At 42.2% G+C, this 21,903-nt stretch overlaps 1 protein-coding gene across 1 annotated transcript in view; it reads right to left on the reverse strand.

Annotated features, from left to right (window-relative positions):
• Positions 1–10,939: 10,939 nt before the first annotated feature.
• Positions 10,940–21,903, reverse strand: part of CTR9 (CTR9 homolog, Paf1/RNA polymerase II complex component) — a 28,924-nt gene continuing 17,960 nt past the window's right edge. Inside the window, exons 17-25 of the mRNA XM_050757382.1 lie at positions 20,327–20,443; positions 20,021–20,166; positions 19,034–19,105; positions 18,000–18,135; positions 17,384–17,530; positions 16,484–16,641; positions 15,341–15,437; positions 15,016–15,128; positions 10,940–11,999 (exon numbers count right to left, since the gene is read on the reverse strand). Coding sequence (XP_050613339.1) covers positions 11,573–11,999; positions 15,016–15,128; positions 15,341–15,437; positions 16,484–16,641; positions 17,384–17,530; positions 18,000–18,135; positions 19,034–19,105; positions 20,021–20,166; positions 20,327–20,443 — 1,413 coding nt within the window. The 3' untranslated portion in view covers positions 10,940–11,572. The remainder of the gene's footprint in view (positions 12,000–15,015; positions 15,129–15,340; positions 15,438–16,483; positions 16,642–17,383; positions 17,531–17,999; positions 18,136–19,033; positions 19,106–20,020; positions 20,167–20,326; positions 20,444–21,903) is intronic.

A 21,903-nucleotide genomic window follows, 5' to 3' on the forward strand; every position in this document is an offset into this window, starting at 1 on the left:
ACAGGCGTGAGTCACCATGCCCGGACTAGGGTGAGGTGACTTTTCTAAGCATGTTACTTGGGGAAGTTCAGATTCTGTGGGGCCTGAAGTTTATATTTGCCAGGTGGGGGGTGGGGGTGGGGCGGGGGTCTCTTTAGGAAAAAGGAAACAAAATCACAAATGAAAAATTAGGTGCAGCCTTGGAAGAGGCCCAGGCAAGTGAGGGACCCTGATGCCTAAGCTTTAACTTCATGGAACATCTATTTCTTTGTGACAAAAATATACTTATCCAGAAACCATGAAGGGAAATGTTGACAGATTTGCCTATTAATCTGTTTGTCCCAAAATGTTATAAAGGATAAATTATTTGCCATGTGCACAATAAAGGGTTAACCACAAAAAGCTCTTTAAAAAAATCAGTGGGAAAAAAAGCCTAACCTTTTTGAACTCTGACTATATTATTCTCAGAACAGTCTTGGGATGTAGACATTGTTATCCCAATTTAAACAGTAGGAAATCGAAGCTGAGGGGGATGGAGCCATTGTTCAAAGTCACATCATTTGTCAGAGGAAGAGCTAGGATTTAGAGTCCGAATAACTCTAAAGCCTGCATTTTTTCTATTACAGCAGTCAAAATTGGAGCTGATTTCCAAAGATGGGGGAAATAAAACAAAATGTGGCAACCTATAAATACCTGCAAGTTTGGTTTGGTTTTGCTTTTATTTTGTTTGAAGACAGGGTCTCATTCTGTTGCTCAGGCTGGAGAGCAGTGGCACAATCTCAGCTTACTGAAGCCTCAACCTCTTGGGGTCAAATGATTCTCCCACCTCAGCCTCTCAAGTAGCTGGGACTATAGGTGGGCCACCATGCCCGGCTCATGTTTTGTAGAGATGGGGTTTCTCCATGTTGCCCAGGGTGGTCTGGAACTCCTGGGCTCAAGTGATCCACCCCCCCTCAGACTCCCAAAGTGCTGGGATTACAGGCGTGTTTCTCTGCGCCTGGCCAATACCTGCAGTTTTTATCCCCTTGAAAAAAAGCCTGACATTTTAGCTATAACAATTTGTTTTTCTTTTTTTTTTTGGTAGAGAAACATCTTTACTATGCTGAGTCTTCCAATCCGTGAACATGATAAATCTCTTTATTTAAGACTTTTTTTTTTTTGAGACAGGGTCTGACTTTGTCACCCAGGCTGTAGTGCAGTGGTGCCATCTCAGCTCACCGCAACCTCTGCTTCCCAGCCTCAAGTGATCCTCCTGCCTCAGCCCCCAAGTAGCTGGGACTACAGGCACACGCCACCACATCTGGCTAATTTTTTGTATTCTTTGTAGAGATGGGATTTTGCCGTGTTGCCCAGGCTGGTCTTGAACTCCTGAGCTCAAGCGATCCTCCCACCTTGACCTCCCAAAGTGTTGGGATTACACGTGTGAGCCACTGTGCCAAGCCTGCATCTTCTTTGATGTTGTTTTCATCATTGTGTAATTTTTAGAATACATATCTTATACATGTGTTGTTAGTTTTATGTTTTTTACTTTTATTAGTTTTAATTGACACACAATAATTGCCTGACAATTTCCAATTACATGAGGCCCTGTCAATTACATTTGTTTGGACAACAATGTACAGTTTGGGGATGACACATTAACCTGAAGTGATCCCAATCAGTAGCTAGTTTTTGATGTTTATGGAGGCCTTTGAGAGGCTTGGTGTGAAAGAAATTGAATACAGATTTAGTTGTTATTCCTGGGGACATGGTTGTAAAATCTCAAGAGTTTGCAAAAGTTATAAACAAGCATTTTAAAGCTTGTTTTAAAAAGTGGTACATTGGCCTGGGCACAGTGGCTTATGCCTGAAATCCCACTGCTTTGGGAGACTGAGGCAGGAGAATCACTTGAAGTTAGGGGTTTGAGAGCAGCCTGGGCAACATGGTGAGACCCTGTCTCCCAAAAATTTAAAAAGTTAGACAGGCACAATGCTGTGTTCCTGTGGTCCTAGCTGGCAGGGAGGGGAGGCAGGAGGATCACTTGAGCCCAGGAGGTTGAAGCTGCAGTGAGCAATAATCTCACTACTGCACCCCAGCCTGGCTGACAGAGCGAGAACTTCTCTCACACAAAAAAGAAAGAGCAGTACATTAAATGAAGATGGGAAAAGCCCACTTACAGGATGGATGGGAAGGCCAGTTGTCCTAATGCGATGCAGATGAGGGCTGGCAGCTCAGGACAACACATTCAGCCACAGAGCCACGGACTCTCAAGTCCTGGACCTCAAACAACATGATGGGTGGGAAGGCAACGTTCTCCTAAAAACTGTTAGATGATTCCGAAAATGGCTCAAGTACAACAATGGACAAAGATTCTGTGATAAATTTGAGTGAAATTATTTTATGGAATATGAATGGAGGAAAGCACTTGTTCTCAACATTTTATGAACGTGTGATTTTAAACACATTTTAAATTTAATAAGTATTATTAGTAGAAACTAAACTATTTCATCTACATCCCCAAAGTTTATAAATTTAAGTTAGTGAAAAATCTTTTGGGTGGAGAGAGAGAACCTTTACAGTGGGCATGGGGTCACGTTATATTCAGGACACCTTATACTCAGGCATCTATGATATTTGAAGCTCAAGACACAGCTATTGGCCGGGTGCGGTGGCTCACACCTGTAATCCCAGCACTTTGGGAGGCTGAGGCGGGTGGATCACCTGAGGTCAGGAGTCTGAGACCAGCCTGGCCAACATGGCGAAATCTCATTTCTACTAAAAATACAAAAAATTAGCTGGGCATGGTGCTCCCAGCTACTCAGGAGGCTGAGGCAGGAGAATCGCTTGAACCCAGGAGGCAGAGGTTGAGTGAGCCTAAAGCGTGCCATTGCACTCCAGCCTGGGCAACAGAGTGAGACTCCGTCTCAAAAAACAAACAAACAAAAAACCCCACAACTATTGCTTTATCTTTGGAAATGCTGAGCTGTAACCACCAAGTCACCAGTGCGTGGGGACAGCCTTGTCTGACCACATTGCTCTAAGAAGGCAGCATCCATAACAACATGCCCTGGAGAGACAAGGTCGTGTGCATGGGGCTTCCACTCCATGGCTGAGACACCTGGGCCCTGGAGAGGGGCACCCCGGCTTCCTGTCCCAGGAGTGACGCCTCTCCTGAAGTTTTACTGCCCCTCCCTCGTGCCTCCAGAAAAGGATCAGTGCATCACCCGAATGCAGGGAAGAGCATCCCCAGTGGCCCTACTCTGTGCCGTCGGAACTGGTTACCTGTCTTCCCAGCCTGCTTCAGCCCTGCCTCAGCCCACAGGAAGTCCAAGGGCCCCAGTATGGACCTGGACCTCACACTGAACTTCTCCGTACACCTGCTAATGTCTCCCAATTCTCCCTCCCTCGCCCCTCCCCAACCCTTTCTGCATACCCTCTGGGCCTCACGGTCTATCAGCAGGAAATTTCCCACATCCTCAGTCTATTCTCTGGACAGTGCTGTCATCCTCTTGCTCTAAAGGAAACCTGGCTGTCCTGTGACATCATCACTTCCCCTGCTGCCTTTCGTCTCATGCCCAATGGCCTTGGCATGGCCAGTGTCTACTCTGCTTTCCGGCCACCTCTCCTTTCTTCTGAAGGCCCAGGTCCTTTAAAATTTGTGCCGTTCAACAAAAGCCAAAATTGACAAATGGGATCTAATTAAACTAAAGAGCTTCTGCACAGCAAAAGAAACTACCATCAGAGTGAACAGGGAACCTACAGAATGGGAGAAAATTTTTGCAATCTACTCATCTGACAAAGGGCTAATATCCAGAACCTACAAAGAACTCAGACAAATTTACAAGAAAAAAGCAAACAACCCCATCAAAAAGTGTGCAAAGGATATGAACAGACACTTCTCAAAAGAGACATTCATACAGCCAACAGACACATGAAAAAATGCTCATCATCACTCGCCATCAGAGAAATGCAAATCAAAACCACAATGAGATACCATCTCACACCAGTTAGAATGGCAATCATTAAAAAGTCAGGAAACAACAGGTGCTGGAGAGGATGTGGAGAAATAGGAACACTTTTACACTGTTGGTGGGATTGTAAACTAGTTCAACCATTGTGGAAAACAGTGTGGCGATTCCTCAAGGATCTAGAACTAGAAATACCATTTGACCCAGTCATCCCATTACTGGGGATATACCCAAAGGATTATAAATCATGCTGCTATAAAGACACATGCACACGTATGTTTATTGCAGCACTATTCACAATAGCAAAGACTTGGAATCAACCCAAAGGTCCATCAGTGACAGACTGGATTAAGAAAATGTGGCACATATACACCATGGAATACTATGCAGCCATAAAAAAGGATGAGTTTGTGTCCTTTGTAGGGACATGGATGCAGCTGGAAACCATTATTCTCAGCAAACTATCGCAAGAACAGAAAACCAAACACCGCATGTTCTCACTCATAGGTGGGAATTGAACAATGAGATCACTTGGACACAAGAAGGGGAACATCACACACCGGGGCCTATTGTGGGGAAGGGGCAGTGGGGAGGGATAGCATTAGGAGAGATACCTAACGTAAATGACGAGTTAATGGTTGCAGCACACCAACATGGCACATGTATACATATGTAACAAACCTGCATGTTGTGCACATGTACCTTAGAACTTAAAGTATAAAAAAAAAAAAAAATTTGTGCCGTTGGACTTCACCACCTCCCCGGTATGCTCACCTTCCCGCTTTCCACAACAGCCGTTTCACATCGTCTCCTCCCTAACCTCCTCTCATTCATTCCTCCTTCCCCTGGTAACATCCGCTTCTCCACACCCCACCCCTAGCTGATGAAATTGCTTTGTCAGGCTTTTAAGCCTCAGTGAAAGGAAAATGGAAGGTGTTCTCCCAGAAAGGGCACATTTGTAATGCTATACAACCTCCCGGCTCAGAGTGTAGTCTTTGGCTTCGTTTCACCTGAAAGCCGGTTAGAAATGCAGAATGTCTGGTCTCACTCCTGACTCACTGAATGAGAAACTGTAGGTGATTAGCCCATTAAAATCTGACGAGCCCTGATATCCAACCTAATCTGCCCAGGCCCCATTGCTGACCACCAAGGACTGTACTGCCTTCCCAGCCACGGTGACCCTGGGCCTCAGCGTCCACTTCATTGAGAAGCAACTCCATCCCCTATATCTTCCTACCATCTAAGCTACTGACTTGCCAATAATTGCACTGACCCATGATTTCCTTTTGTGTGGATGAAGGGACTCAGCTCTTTGCAAAGGCCAACCCTTTCCTCATGCTCCAACCCCATTGTCTAGAGCCAAATAACTATAAGGCATTTGTCATCCCTGCCACAGGAACAAGGGCCTACCAGCCACACCACAGCTGACATGGGGAGCACACTGGCAGCTCAGGTGACTACTGAGAACTTCTGAGCTGCCTTGAAAGGGGTTTTGAACAAGATCAGCTGTTTGCAATATGAGAGTCCAGAAGGGAGGGTCCCAAGTCTTCCTAGAGGATCAAAAGGGTGGGAACCCAAGTTCTGAAATTTCTATAATTTCAGAAATTATAGTGCATAGTGCATATAGTGCATAGTTCCCATGCCAGAGTTCAACAAGAAGGTTGCAGGCTGTGGAAACAAGGTTTTAAATCCATTAAATTAGCCCCAGCATTTGTCCCTCACAGTTGCTTCTAGCCAAGGAATATGGTGGTGCTCCCTTCTCCCACCTCCTTGGCCTGATAGCTTTAGCTTCCACTCCAAGCTGGAAGCAGCAGGAGGTGAGATAATTAAGGAGCGTCTCTGCACCTAGGCACAGGCACACACATGCAGGCCAGGACAATCCACAGCGGGCTAAGGCAGGAAATGAAGTCGCCACTTCTTTTCAGTTAAGGAAATCGGAGCAGCAGCTCCCATGGGAGATCAAAACAGTATTGTTTCAAAGAACAGTATTGTTTCAAAGCAGTTCAGAAGAGAACAAAGGTTTTGGCATTGATCCCCCTCTGGAGAAGATAATATCACAGACATTCCCCCCTGTCTGGAACTCAAGACAAACCTACACGTTCATTTATTGAGATTATGCTCAAGAGTAGTGATCTTTGAGTAGTTAGACGGACATTCAATGCCTTCACAATTGTCAAAATGAGAACAAAATCTGGTGGGCATGAGGATGATTTGTAAGAAACAGCAGCCTGACCATTTCCAGCCACGTGGAGAGTCTGGCAGTGCATCTGCTGTGGCCGCGTCTGTGAAGGGGACCTGGACTCATGCCACATGCTACCACTGAGTGCAAGTGGAAACCTGAGTTCCACAAAATGAATTTGTTAAAACACATGCTAGAAGAGCAGGATGGAGCTGCCAGAGGCCTCAGAGCAGACAGTCCAATCCTTTCCACAGCCTCCATGTTTAGTTAATTCAGTTTTAAAAATTTATATTCAAAATATAAATTAGCATCCACTTCTTGCCAAACTTTATGATTGGCCCCTGGAAAATAGATGGAAACACTATAAGCTCTGTCCTCAAGCTCATGGTCTGGTGGGAATAAATAGATCATTTCAATCAACACTAAGGGGTCACGCAGGGCAGAGGCAAGGAGCCTGACGCCTCACTTTCTACGGTAACACACAATGATACCAATGTTCAAATTATGACCTACATCGTCAGAAGAGGGCTAAACCCCCAGACAGGTTTAAACACTTTGCTCAAACATAGCATATATGGGAAAGGAGAGGGGTACAACTGGGAGAGGGCACCCAGGAAGCCTCTGGTAGGGATATAGAGGTATTTATATTTATTACATCATATACTCTTCTATATGCATGATAAAAAGCATGAATAAAACTGAGTCTTTCATAATACTGAACCTTCTGTTTGAACTTAGCTTCCTTTCAGCAATCCCCCCAGATGTCCAGTTATAGGATACAATTATCTTTCCTTTTTTTTTTTTTTTTTTGGAGACAGAATCTCTGCTGCCTAGGGTAGACAGCAGTGGCAAGATCTCAGCTCACTGCAACCTCTATCTCCTGGGTTCAAGTGATTCTCATGCCTCAGCCTCCTGAGTAGCTGGGATTACAGGCGTGCACCACCACGCCCTGCTAATTTTTGTATTTTTAATAGAGACGGGGTTTCACTATGTTGGCCAGGCTGGTCTCGGACTCCTGAGCTCAGGTGATCCACCCACCTCAGCCTCCCAAAGTGCTGGGATTACAGGCGTGAACCACCGTATCTGGCCTTTCCTTCTTGCTAAATCAGTTTGAAACAGCGTTTTCTGTGAATTGTCACCAAAACTTCCTAATTGTTATAGCATTTTCCTAACTAACTTGACTGTAGAACTCTTTTTTAAGGAGTATCTTTTGGAACTAGCATGTCCTGGAAAACACCCTGGGGAACGAACCCACGGGATTGAGGTCTGTTTAGGAGACAGAATTAAAAAGAAGGTAAATTCACAACTTGAGTGACTTCTGCAGAAGACACCTGAAAAGCCAGCCCCACATGCGTTGCTAATAAGTGTTCTTTTCACTATTTAGCTGTGGACTTCATGAACAAATATACTTGCCCTCCAGAGTGTTAGAGCAGTGGCAACCCAGAATTGATCAGCTGTATCAAGGCATATGCACAAAAATTGAGATATTTTCCAGAACTCAGTTTTTAAAATGAAAAAAAAAAGTTATCAAAATACTTCTGCTGTAAAGCAGAATAAAGAACAGCAAAAGGGGACAGTCACAGTGGCTCACGCCTGTAATCCCAATACTTTGGGAAGCCGAGGCAAGTGGATCACATGAGGTCAGGAGTTCAAGGCCAGCCTGGCCAACATGGCGAAACCCCGTCTCTACTAAAAATACAAAAATTAACCGGGCATGGTGGCATGTGCCTGTAGTCCCAGCTACTCAGGAGGCTGAGGCAGGAGAATCGCTTTAACCTGGGAGGTGGAGGTTGGTGAGCCAAGATTGTGCCACTGCACTCCAGCCTGGGCGACAGAGTGAGACTCTGTCTCAAAAAAACAAAAACAAAGACAAAACAAAAAAACAGCAAAAGACAAGAGCCAAATAAATATACTTCTTTATAAATTTTTTTTAAATTGTTTTTGCTGGGTGCGGTGGCTCATGCCTATAATCCCAGCACTTTGGGAGGCTGAGGTGGGCGGATCACTTCGGGTTGGGAGTTTGAGACCAGCCTGACCAACATGGAGAAACCCTGTCTCTACTAAAAATACAAAATTAGCCAGGCATGGTGGCACATGCCTGTAATCCCAGCTACTCCAGAAGCTGAGACAGGAGAATCGCTTGAACCCGGGAGGCAGAGGTTGCGGTGAGCCGAGATAGAGCCATTGCGCTCCAGCCTGGGCAACAAGAGTAAAAATCCATCTCAAAAAAAAAAAAAAAATTACACACACATATATATATATATATATATATATATATGTATTTTTTAAAAAATGAGACAGGGTGTCATTCTGTTGCCCAGGCTGGTCTTGAACTCCTGGCCTCAAGTAATCCTCCTACCTCAGCCTCCCAAAGTGCTAGGATTACTGGCATGAGCCACCACACCTAGCCCAAATAAATGTATTTCATAAGCAAAAATATATGTGTCTATAAGAAATTAGGCTTAAAATAGCAGAAAAGATTTTCAATTACTAGAAACACCTCAAGTGAATAATGCAGTTGAGGTAGAGACACCATATTTAAAATTATTTGGGCTGGGCGCGGTGGCTCACATCTGTAACCCCGGCACTTTGGGAGGCTGAGCTGGGCGGATCGCCTGAGGTCAGGGTTCAAAACCAGCCTGGCCTGCATGGCGAAACCCTGTCTCTATTAAAAATACAGAAATTAGCTAGGCGTGGTGACCAGCGCCTGTAATGCCAGCTACTTGGGAGGCTGAGGCAGGAGAATTGCTTGAACCCAGTTAGGTGAAGGTTGCAGGGAGCCAAGCTCATACCACTGCACTCCAGCCTGGCATCAGAGCAAGACTCTGTCTCAAAAATAAATAAATAAATAAATAAATGAATAAAATAATTGGGAAAGCCCCCAGAATGTTAAAAGGATCATAAACAACCTATTTTATAGATAGGGATACTGAGGCTGAAAAGTGAAGCATTTTGTCACATCAAGTGAGTGTCAAAGTCAAACTAGGAGCCAGGGCAGCCTTCCTATCATTAGGGGCTGATCCAAAGTGAGAATCTCTGCCTCTAGCTGCAGTCTCATTTGCTCGGGCCCAAATCGGAGGATGCACTGCAGTCTAGACGCATTTGATTTGCCTGTAGCACATAGCCTTTCCTGGGCCCATAATGCCATTACAGGAAGCGCTGCCACCAGCCCATACTTCCTAACACACCCAAAAGACCAGAGCATCAGAAACTACCCCTGCGACAAAAGCTGCACTGATCATAGGCTCCAAATTCCAGTTTGAGGAGATGATATTATTATCCTTTAAAAGGTCTTTCTTGCCTGTTTTGGCTAATTACACTCCCAGGGATGGAAATTGTTCATTAGTGGAACCAAAACAAGGGATACTTTAAAAGCTCCAGGAAAATCACATTTCCTGGAGATTCAAAATATTTTTCTCAAAGGGAACTAGGAAGAATTTTTTAAAGGATGACCTGTGAAAGAGTAACTGACCTAGTCCCCACTTAGGCTAAACAAGCCAAGCTTGATGAATGGTGCCAAACATTCAGAACCAATTCAATCACATGCATAATTTTATTGGGAATTTACAGTGCATTCATCATTTAACCTACCTTAACTCATCATCCTCACAACATTCCTGAGTTGGGTATATAGTCTTTTGCTATAATGGGATAGTCTGCTTAAAAAGACTGTTAAGTAATTTCAGTGGGGAAAGGGTTTAAAGCTTCGGATTCAGAATAATGTTTTTTCTTGTGTAAATTTCAACAAAATTTATTTTTTAATTAAATAGCTCTAATTGTGGTGCTTGGTCTAGTTCCAAATGAACATCAAAGACAATGCAAGTCTTATTCTCTAATTGTGACACTGAACTGAGGCTTTCAAGATTAACAGTGGAGAAATGGTTTGATTTAGATGAGGCACGTGGCCTATCTAGGGGAAGTAACTTGCCCAAAGTCACATAGCTGGTTAGTGTCATGAAGTGAGATCCCAGTCCCGGACTCCTGGGTTCCAGTATCTCTGCTCTCAGCTCTGTTACCCAGGCTGAGTGCAATGGTACAATCCCGGTTCACTGTAACCTAGAACTGCTGGGCTCAAGCAGTCCTCTTGCCTCAGCCTCCCAAGTAGCTGGGACTATAGGTGCATACCACAGCGCCTGGCTAATTTTTAAATTTTTCTGTAGAGATTGGGCCTTGCTAGGTTGCTCAGGGAGGGTCTCAAACTCCTGGCCTCAAGCAATCTTCCTGCCTCAGCCTCCCAAAATGGTGGGATTACAGGCACGAGCCACTGCACTAGGCCCATTATCTATGCTGCCTGCTCCTGCTGACACCAACTCCACTAAGAAATGGGAGACTGATCCTGAAGTACAGGCAGGAGCCCTGGCTCAGGCTGAGTCATCTCAGGGCTCCTGTCCTTCAAGAAACCTTGTCTTCACTGCTTCCTCCAACCTCCTTTTTGCTCCCACAACCTGTGCAAACATCATCACCCTATTTCTCACGTCACACGGGCAATAAATTTATCTTTACTCAATTTCTGAAGACAAGAAGGGAACTTTATCTCTGCATTCTCACTTCAATGGCTAATATAGCACATTTAATACTACTTGTTGAATACAATAATTAAAGCTCTTACAAACTGCTACATTAAAATGTTACTCTTGTTAATTACTGAATTACTGAAAATAAAAATACATGCTGGTACCTTTGTTTTCTTGCATCTTTAAAATAAACACTCCACAAATCTATAAGAATTATAAGTCTTGAGGCTTAATGTAGGATTTTTCAAATATTTGCATAATTTCTGCTAAACTGCCATGCACAAATATATCAAAACAAAAAAGACACAAAATTACCCATAAAAGTTGGTAAAAGAATTTATTACGTGGCTTAGGTAGGTTTTTGCATTCTACTAACAGAAAAGCATTTTCCACACCTTATTCAACCTAACAAATTATATATTTGTGATTTTATCTACATCGCTGCAGTATTACACTATTGAAAACCTTCCTTTCAAATGTACTTTGGTGCAATTATACAGTAGATATCTCTGCCTTCAGAAAATAAAATATTCTCAATCTAAACTCAAAACGGAATAAAGACATCAATACCAAGTTTGTGCACCACTTGGTAAAAGATTGCAATAAAAATCAAAAGAGTATGCTGCTTAACATATAAAGATGAGCCATCTGCCACAGTTTCAGTCAAACCTTTGTAGGAATGATTTAGCATCTGGGTTTATTTTTACTGCAGTTTTCACATATGATAGGTGGAATTGTACCACAAAGAATAGTCTCATTTGCACAAGAGACTCAAATATTGGACTCTAGCACAGGAAATGTCTCTTGGGGCTTAGTAATATACAAACTGATAGAAAAGAAAATTGCCTTAAGAAAAATTTCACAATTGACTAAACATCTGAAACATTTTTATCACAGCTTTCATATATTAAAAAAGTCTCCTCCAGAGATGAAGCTTATTGATGAAATAAAACCTAGTCACTATCATCTGACCCATGTTCTGAGCCTCTATCTGAGGCCTCATTGTTGGATCCCTCTGGTTCCGATTCATTTCCAGAGCCTTGGCCAGAACCCTCATTATCAGATCCTCTCTCTGATTCGTGGTCTGATTCGGCACTTGGAGAAGCTGGGCGAGAGTCATTCTCAGAAACTCCTGAGCGGCTTCTCCCTGACTGCACAGATTCATTGTCAGACTGCTCAGAACCAGAGGGCCTTCTCTTTCTGGATGGCTGGTCACTGTCTGAGTCCTGATCTGACCGCTGTCTTCGTGGCCTCCGGGGACTGCCGGCCTCGCTGCCAGACTTGTTCTGGTTCTCATCAGAATCACTCTCTGATGAGGCACGTTTCTTTCGCTGTTCGTCCTCGTCTGAGTCACTGTTGCTGTTGCTGTTCCTGGGATGTCTGGCAAAGATGATCATTGGTTAGAAGCTGAGGATTCTGGCTAACTGGGGCCTTGATGAGCAGAGAATGTACTTTTAAAACATAAGGGCATTTAATATTCTATTTCTTGACCTAAGTAGTGGTTACACAGGTATCATTTTGTGATACTTGTTTTGTGTACTATTCTGTAAATGTGATATATTTCACAATTCAAAAAGGTTTAAAAAGGAAAAAAAGATAAGGCACTTTAGCCATAAGTCAAAATATAAACCGGGAGGGTGATTCACTGGGCACTTTTAATCAGAATGAAGCATTTCCCAATTTCATATATAAAATTATGAAAAGGAAGGGATACATTTGTTTATCTTTGTAAGCAAATTAACAGCAACAAAGGTGAAATCCAGGATCTCAACTGGCTTGAAGACTTTGAAGAATTAACCCTTTTCCAAAGGCAGAAAAGGGTTTCAAAGGACATTTCCCTGTCCTATTGCCATCGGTGCTAATAGGTACCTGAAGAGTGAGGTCATTATTCCTGTCCTAAGATTTGCTACTGCACTAGGTCCCCTCCACCATGACCAGACTTGCTCAAGATAGGGAACTGGGGCTAAAGGGGCCCTTTGGTTTATTTGCCTTTGCTCCCAAGCTCTCCCCTCTACTTCTCAGTTGATATGTGAAGGAAAGGGGAAGTCATGCTTATGCTTAGAATGGTGGCAGCACCCTCAGAGTCTTGGTCTCCTGGAGGCTCTGAGGAAAGAACATTCCCTTAACCACTGTGACCGCTCCTTTGGAGCAGACACACTTCTCTGGCACCTTCCTTAGTTCTGGTTTTCATGACAGATATTCCAATAAAGGAATACTGAATCCCAGAGTTCGGTCTAGGAACGGTGAGGGAGGTGAAATATATTACTCTCTTTCTGTATACATATTAAAGACCTGTGGGTCTTCCCTGGGATCCAATTCACTCCATTCCATCTCGCCAAATAAGCAAACACACTTTATGATGGTCAGGACAAAGCTTAATTGATGCAAGTGGCTCAAACAAACTTGGCCTTGACCTCAGGTACAGATTTGGAAGCCACTCAGCATCTCACAATGGACCTTTCTGCCAACACATTTAACAGTGCTCAGTCTTTGAAAACCATGTATTTCATTACACTGATCATGCACGTCTCTAAACAGACCTGGATAACACCATGGGGACAAGGGCTAAACAGTGCTTTACAGAAAAACAATCCAGATGTGTCAGCCGGTGTCTTCAGAGAAAAAGGGAACTGCAGATCTTTTTTGTTTTTGTTTATTTTGTTTTTATAAAATTTCTGTAGTGATGGAGTCTCACTGTGTTGCCCAGGCTAGTCTCAAACTTCTGGCCTCAAGTGATCATCCTGCCTCAGTCTCCCAAAGTGCTGGGATTATAGGCGTGAGCCACCTCACCTGGCCAGAACTGCAAATCTGGTTCTTTATAGATTACCACCATATGAGTCCAATCTCCACCAGAAGCCTTAGCCTCCTCAACATGCTAACCTCTGCCTCAGGAATCCCAATTCTTCTAAGACTCAACTCAAACACCCTTTCTTTTAGAAAAAAAACATCTCTTACAACTCCTACCATCACCCAAACTCAAGACTAGGTATGGTTCCTGGAGAGCAATAATGCAAATTTACATGATAACATTAATCCAACTATAATGTGGGTTTTTTGTTGTTGTTGACAAGAGTCTCACTCTGTCGCCCAGACTGGAGTGCAGTGGTGCCATCACGGCTTACTTCAACCTCTGCCTCCTGGTTTCAAGCGATTCTTGTCCCTCAGCCTCCCTAGCAGCTGGGATTACAGGAACACACGACCATGCCTGGTTAACTTTTGTATTTTTAGTAGGGATGGGGTTTCGCCATGTTGGCCAGGCTGGTCTCAAACTCCTGGCCTCAAGTGATCCACCTACCTTGGCCTCTCAAAGTGCTGGGATTACAGCTGTGAGCCACTGCACCCAGTCTACAACATGGTTTTGGTTTATCTGTTCTTCTCCACTGCCTCTGAAGCAGAAATTCCTTGGAGAATTTATGGGCCTATCTTTTCTCTCTGTATTACCAGCACTTATACTATCTCACACACTGGATGTTCAAATGTCTGTTGAATGAATAAATGAAAACGATGGCTACAGAAGAACACAGTGTAGTACAGTATTAAGAGACCTGGTTGAGAAATCCAAATGGGGGACAACTTGAGCTTGAGGGGCAAGTTTAGGACAAATGATTTTATGCTTCACTGGGTGGGCCACGAACTAAAGAAGAGCCTCGCGGAAGGAGTCTAGGATAAGTCCTCCACGGAGCAGGTACTGTTGACTTACCACTGCACAACAGGGGAGGAAACAGTCAAGAAATAGGCTCTCTCTCAACACGGAGAAACCCTGTCTCTACTGAAAATACAAAATTAGCCGGGTGTGGTGGCGCACGCCTGTAATCCCAGCTACTCGGGAGGCTGAGGCAGAAGAATCGCTTGGACCCAGGAGGTGGAGGTTGTGGTGAGCCAAGATCATGCCATTGCACTCCAGCCTGGGCAACGAGAGCAAAATTCCATCTCAAAAATAAATAAATAAATAAACAAATAAATAAAAAGAAATAGCCTATCTCCATATGACCAGGACTTGGCTACCTGTAACACTTTTAGTATGTCAACAGTAGGGCAGCAAAATGATACATTTCATTTAGAAGGGTGTCATCTAGGAAATTTCAGCTAATATCTATGAAGAAATGAGATTTCAAAAAAGGTTTTCTTCTTTGAGAGAAAAGATGTAGTAGGACAAAATGACAAGTTAAACTTTCTTCCAGCTCTCAGATTCTAAGAAGCTGCGGAGAAGACATTTCGGCACAGCAACACTCCCAGTTATCTATTTCCTCCAATTTTCAAGTCTGTCCCCACCCCTCTTATTATTTGTAAATAAAAAGAAAGAAAAGTATATTTTTCTAGTATAGACAGGCAGATTAGTAATCACTTTTGATTTATCTACATCATGAGAAGAATTTACAAAGAGAAAATATCCTACCCTTCATCAGCAATTTTAAGTTTATCTTCATCCGAAGAGTCATCACTTGATGAAATTATGGCTTTGGATTTTATTTTTCCCTTCATTGATGGAGGCAGACGTTCTGGCTTGGGCTAAAGAATGTCAAACATAATAGATTTGTCAAGACGCTTACATTAGGCCATCTTGTTAAATTGGGTTTGCATTACAATGATACAATCAAACAGCCACTGATGAACTTTGAAAACAAGCATTCGTGCTTGAGAAAGCTGCAAGGAAAGAATGTATTCTAGTGCAATCTTTCATGTCTACTAGGGGACAGAAAAACACAGTACTATAAACTTACAGCCTTTTTCTTCTCTGCTCTTGGTGGACGTCGTTTTTTCTGTTTGGGGCCATTTTCTGTTTCATCATCATCAGATCCTTCTTCTCCCTTCGGAAGTCTTAAATAGTGAACACCAAAAGAGAGTTTGTCAAGAGCCTACCTATAAAGTTCCAGACTACTTTGCCATTAAATTATTATTCATTCTGAATCCTCTTCCATATGGGTGCTGTCCTCAATCATACTGTACACTCCTCAAGGGCAGAAGATATAACTTACTCTTGCTGCACGTGGCTCAGAAATCTGTAAAATGATGTATTTATGCAATGTCTGCTGATTAATTTAGTCACTGCTGAGGTCTCATTAATTTGCATTTGAATCTTGCACTTGGTGGAGTGATAGAGAACATGAGAAAAGACACAGGCTCCAGACTTCAACATCTTTCCCCTCCTCTTCCTTCTTTCCCAACTACTGATTCCAGGCCTGCTACTAATATCCTCACCACAGCTTCAATTTCACAAGTCTGTGTCTTAATGAATTATCAGGTTCTTTCCCAAATACAGTCGGCCAAGGGTTGGGAAGGGCAGTCTAGGGGTAAGATAGCTGAATGGAGGTTCCTGGACTCCAGGATAGCACAATAAGAGAAGGACAAATTAGCTTAGGAGGCACCTCCACATAAGAAATGGGTAGGGCATCCTTGATCTTAACAGCAGAGAACACTGAGCGGTTTTAAAGGTGCTTTCACACACATTCACATCTTATGCATTGAGCAAAACCCATGAAGTAGGCATTGCTGTTACCAACGACAGAGAGGAAACTGAAGCTTAGTGATTTTTCCAACATTGCACATGCACAGTTAGTGTGGACACAATCCAGGTCTTATTCTAAATCACAAGTTTTCCAATAAATATTTAGAGACACAAGAAAGGCAATTATGACTAACTTGTAGCTCTTAGAAGGAAAGCTGTGGAGATGTATGGAAATCCCAGGTACTCAGTGGATTTTGTACTGGGGTCTATCTTAGGATTAAAGTAGGAAGTGGGGGCACAAAAAGCTTCACTGTTTGGATCAAGTGTTCATAAATTCTAAACATCAAAAGATTCAGAAGGTAAAAGGTCTTTCACCACTTTTACGAGGTTACTTAAAACACATTAATGATGACATTACCTTCTCCTCTTTTTCTTCTTTCTCTCACCACCCTCCTCATCTTCACCTTCTTGTTCACTGCCACTACCCTTTCTTCTCTTCTTCTTTTTGGATATAGGTAGGTCATCATCAGTGTCATCATTGACAAATTCATCAAACTCTCCTCCCTTCTTAGAACGCTAAAATCCAAACAAGCCTACAGTTAGTTATTTCGTGGTTGGTGGAATGTGGTTAGAATGCTAAGGTACAGAAAGGGGCCATATCCTATCAGTCATTTGACAATGAAGGATTTTTTTTTTTTTTTTTTTGAGATGAAGTCTTACTCTTTTGCCCAGGTGGGAGTGCAGTGGGGCAATCTCGGTTCACTGCAACCTCTGCCTCTTGGGTTCAAGTGATTCTTGTGCCTCAGCCTCCCGAGTAGCTGGGACTACAGGCATGCATCACTATACCTGGCTAATTTCTGTACTTTTTAGTAGAGATATGGACCACGTTGGTCAAGCTGGTCTCAAACTCTTAACCTCAAGTGATCTGCCCACCTCGGCCTCCCAAAGTGCTAGGATTACATGCATGAGTCACGGTGTCTGGCCCGAATGATCTTTTACTAAGTCACGTGGAAAAGGTTCTTGGCTAGGCCCATATTTTAAAGACTTCTAATTGAGATAAAAGTCTCAACCGGTTAAAACTTTGCAAAAATCAACTATTTAAAAGACAACTACAAGGTAAAATATACTTAGCTAACCTTGGAATGCATTGCTAAATACTGGATACCATTGAAATCATTCTCTGTGTTGGAAGACTGTCTCTTAACAAAAGAGGAAGTCAAAACTAGTAAGTACAGAAGGAATTTAACCAATTATCCTTATTTCTCAAAGCCAAAGACAGAGACTGAGGTCACTCGTGCTAGCAGGAATTATATCTTACCCGTCCACCACCACCACCTCTTTTCTTCTCTTTTGTTGCTTCAGTCTCACCAGTAAACATAAGAATATTTTTGGTCTTCTCCACATACTGGGCCCGCTGTTCCAAAAGTTTCTTTTGCTCTTCCTTTTCTCTGAGACGTTTCTCTTCCTATGAGGAAAAATGGTAGAAAAGAAACACCACTGAAAATTTTCTTATGATGAAAAATTAATGGCTACCATCCTAAGTAGAGGACTTCTTTTTTTTTTTTTTTGAGATGGAGTCTCACTCTGTTGCCTGGACTGGAGTACAGTGGTGCAATCTCGGCTCACAGCAACCTTGGCCTCCTAGGTTCAAGTGATTCTTCTGCCTCAGTTTCCCAAGTAGCTGGGATTACAGATGTGTGCCACCACTCCTGGCGAATTTTTGTATTTTTAGTAGAGACAGGGTTTCACTATGTTGGCCAGGCTAGTGTTGAACTCCCGACCTCAAGTGAGCTGCCCTCCACCCACCTCAGCCTCCCAAAGTGTTGTGATTAGAGGCGTCAGCCACCACACCTGGCAGAGGACTTTTTTTTTAAACATACAAAGTGTATGCATGCACACAATTAATTCCAGTATAACTGGAAAATACAAGATACCTGTTCTTTAAGAAGTTTCTGCCTTAACAGTTCCTTTTCTTGCTCTTGCTTGGCCCGCAACTCCCGCTCTTCTTCATCTTGTTTGCGTGCCCGGGCCACATGGTACTGGGCCTGGCTCAGTAAGTCAGAACACTGCCTAGAACATTTCAGGTTTAGAGAAACATGACTGCAACTACTATATTGAAAAACTCAGCACATCTATTTTCCTTACACAAATTAAAAAATCTGAAGCAGGACCATTAGCTGATCTATGTGAAGTCTTTTTTTTTTTAAATGTTTTTTTCTTTTTTTTTTTTGAGACGGAGTTTTGCTCTTGTTGCCCAGGCTAGAGTGCAATGGTGCCATCTTGGCTCACCGCAACCTCTGCCTCCCGGGTTCAAGCGATTCTCCTACCTCAGCCTCCTGAGTAGCTGGAATTACAGGTGTACACCACCACGCCTGGCTAATATTGTATTTTTAGTAGAGACGGGGTTTCTCCATGTTGGTCATGCTGACCTCGAACTCCTGACCTCAGGTGATCTGCCCACCTCGGCCTCCCAAAGTGCTGGGATTACAGGCGTGAGCCACTGCACCCAGTCAAAAAAAATAATTTACTTTTGCATTACACATCCCACACTATACCAATGTATGAAGTCTTAATTAGCAAAATTAACTTAGTTTATTATAAGCCAATACTGCCAACTATGTTAAGTTTCCAAACTATAAATGTCCTCTGAAAGCACAGCTAAAAAGATTTCCAACATTATCTTTCCATATAACTCAGAGTCGTGAATTTTATCTTGACTAGGCTGACACAGCTGACATAAGTAAAATAGAAAAGTATTTCCCCCACAACTCAAGTACTTGTTCTAAGGCAATTTGCCCAGTTCCCTCAAGGGAAAAAATCCTGGTAAAGATTACAAAGTCCCCAAGAGAAGTGTGAAAGACCGACCTGTGGAAGGTCAGGAACCTCTGTTCCCTACTGTGTCACTTTCCCAGCCCATGCAAATATCACTGCCTCACCCAAAGTCACCTTCCATAAATAGTAACATTACCTGGCTTCTGTAGCAGCAAGGGCCAAATCAAATCTCATTTTATCTCCCACTTTACTCAAATAACTGAAGTATCTAAATGAAATGAAAAAATACTTTACTTTAAAAAAAAGAGATTGTAATGAAATAAAGCCCTTAAAAAATTTAATCTGTTCTACAAAATCTGAGAATAGGTTTGCATATTAACTGATTTACACAAATTTATGCCACTCATTACATTTAATAGACATGTTCATCAAGATGGTCTAAGTTATATTTAATATTATCAGTAAATTCACAAATAACCACAAATCAATTCAAGCAACGACTATTTACTAAACATGAAATTTACTAAATATGTCAGGACGGAGGTTAGGGGGCTCAGGCCATGAAAGCACTTATAATTTACCAGGCAAGGCAAGAATTGTTAAACAAGAATACAAATAAAGTTGGACAAAACCTGAATAGATGACAGGTTTTAATTTCACCACACACTGAATCACCATATAAATACTATATGGTTAAATAAATTTTGAGGTGAACTGAATAAAACTATTAAGCATTATTTAAGAGGCAAAACCTGAATCCTAGTTCAATGAAAATCAACATCCCATTAAAAGACACATTGGTGTAAAATGGAAAACCAACGTTAAGTGTCTAAAAAATTTCACATGTGTAAAATGCTGGGTCACATTACTGTCAGATTAATGAAAAATCTATGGCAAGTTTGCAAAGCTAGCCAGCCAGTCCTACAGGTTGAGCTACAAGATCCAAATCTGGCAGGATCCTGACTATAGTTTGGCACCACCTGGTGGCAGCAGCTGTCTGCTTTGGCTTAACTATTGCTGGAATGATTCTAATAGACCACCTTTAGAAGTAAGTGATTTTCAGCAGCTTGAGACAAATGGCTTTAAACAAACAAAGTATTTCAGACAAAATCGGGAGCGTTCATGATGGTATGGTCATAGACCAAACAAAGCATTTAATAGGTTGTTTCTACAAAATCTTTACCTATGTGCAAGCTCCAGTTCTTTCACAGCATTAAGTACTTCCTTCAGATTACTTTTTTCATCTTTCAGGACAGAGGTAGCTAATCTTTGTAGGACCAAGGCCACATTAAACATAAGAACTGTATCACTGGGTGCCACATGTCTAGCCTGTGAATAAAAAATAAATATTTCATATGGTCAAGTGACATGAAAAGGATTTTAGACAGCAGGGTATTATTAAGTAGTAGGTATGTGAATATGCATAACAAAGAATTAAAAAATACAATGTAGCACAGAAATGGATGGGAATAATAGCTCTCCTTTTTACCTTTAGCAAAGTCTGTTTGCATTCCTGTAACTTGCCACACTTGAAGAGGGCCCGTGCCAAATAGAGCACAACTTCAGTGTTTTGGTGCTTATAGAACTTTCTGAGGCAGTTTTCATACTACAAAAAAGGAAAAAAGTTAATTAAAACACAACAAAGAATAAATGACACTTTCATTTTGTAGCAAAATGGCACTGCAATTTTAAAGCTCTGTAAAAAGGTATTTTACCCTTTGAATGGTTAATTCCAAAGAATAACTTGGGGAATGATTTTTGACATTCATCAGGATACATTTTGATAACATAAAAATCTGACCATTAGAAAAACTAGATGCTTGAAATGATTTCTTTCCATTTGAAATGTGGACCAACACTGAAAGAAGGGGTAAACAGATTGGAAAGCCTTTTTCATATTTTTAGCAATACTATCTAGAATCAGCTTATTGACCACTGACTAGAAATCATATACCTGTGTCCTTTGGGTTTTACTGTCTATACCTTTCTTAACAATTGGCAGAACATACCTACTGGCAATGAGTACAAGGAGTCTTACAGTTCTGATTGTTAACTTCTTGGTAAAACCAATACAATACTAGTGTTATTTGTGACATGAACATAGTACTTTTTGACCATGTAATACCTCTTGTCATAGGTAAGAACCTTTTTCATGAAAAATGGTTAAGACAGGTTTTTCCTGAATATCCCTAGTAATTTGCATTTATAAAAGGCAACATTATCATTCAGCAGATCAGGAAGGCCAACCTCACAAACCACAGCCTCTGAAGCTACCATATACAATCTGGGTTCTGTGAGTTTCTGTGATTATCGACTTTCCAGTACTCTGAATACTGATAATAACCCACCCATTTTAGAAAAAGGTAAACCACTTCTCAGAGCCTGGATTGTTCTTTTCTTCTACTTTTTGTAAGCTTTTCCTTTCTGACCATAATATATCCCAGAGAGCCGAAGATCCTTTTTACTTTTTAATGTTATGGATGGTGAGTATGACTTTTATTTCAAACTCAAGCACTCAACAAATGTAAGCATAAAAAAAATCCTACAGTCATTAAATCTTATCCCTGTTTTCTTCTTTCTTTTTTTTCCCCGAGACAGAGTCTTGCTTTGTCACCCAGGCTGGAGTGCAGTGGTGCGACCTCCGCCTCCCTGGCTTACTGCAACCTCCGCCTCCCTGGTTCAAGCAATTCTCCTGCTTCAGTCTCCCCAGTAGCTGGGATTACAGGCACGTGCTACCATGCCCAGCTAATTTTTGTATTTTTAGTAGACAGGATTTCACCAAGTTGGCCAGGCTGGTCTTGAACTCCTGACCTCATCATCCATCCACGTCGACCACCTCGACCTCCCAAAGTGCTGGGATTACAGGTGTAAGCCACCATGCCTGGCCCGTTTTCTTTTAAATAAGTCATTTAACCTTTCTGAAACTCACAGTTCAGTTTCAGAAACTGAATACACAAATGAATATTAAATCCTACTACTTAACTGGGTATTACTAATATGCTAGGCATGCTAGTGCCAAGTAGTTTTCATACTGGATCCTCACACAATTCTATGACGTTAGGGTAC

Source organism: Macaca thibetana, chromosome 14, assembly GCF_024542745.1.
Source record: "Macaca thibetana thibetana isolate TM-01 chromosome 14, ASM2454274v1, whole genome shotgun sequence".
Lineage (NCBI taxonomy): Eukaryota > Metazoa > Chordata > Mammalia > Primates > Cercopithecidae > Macaca > Macaca thibetana.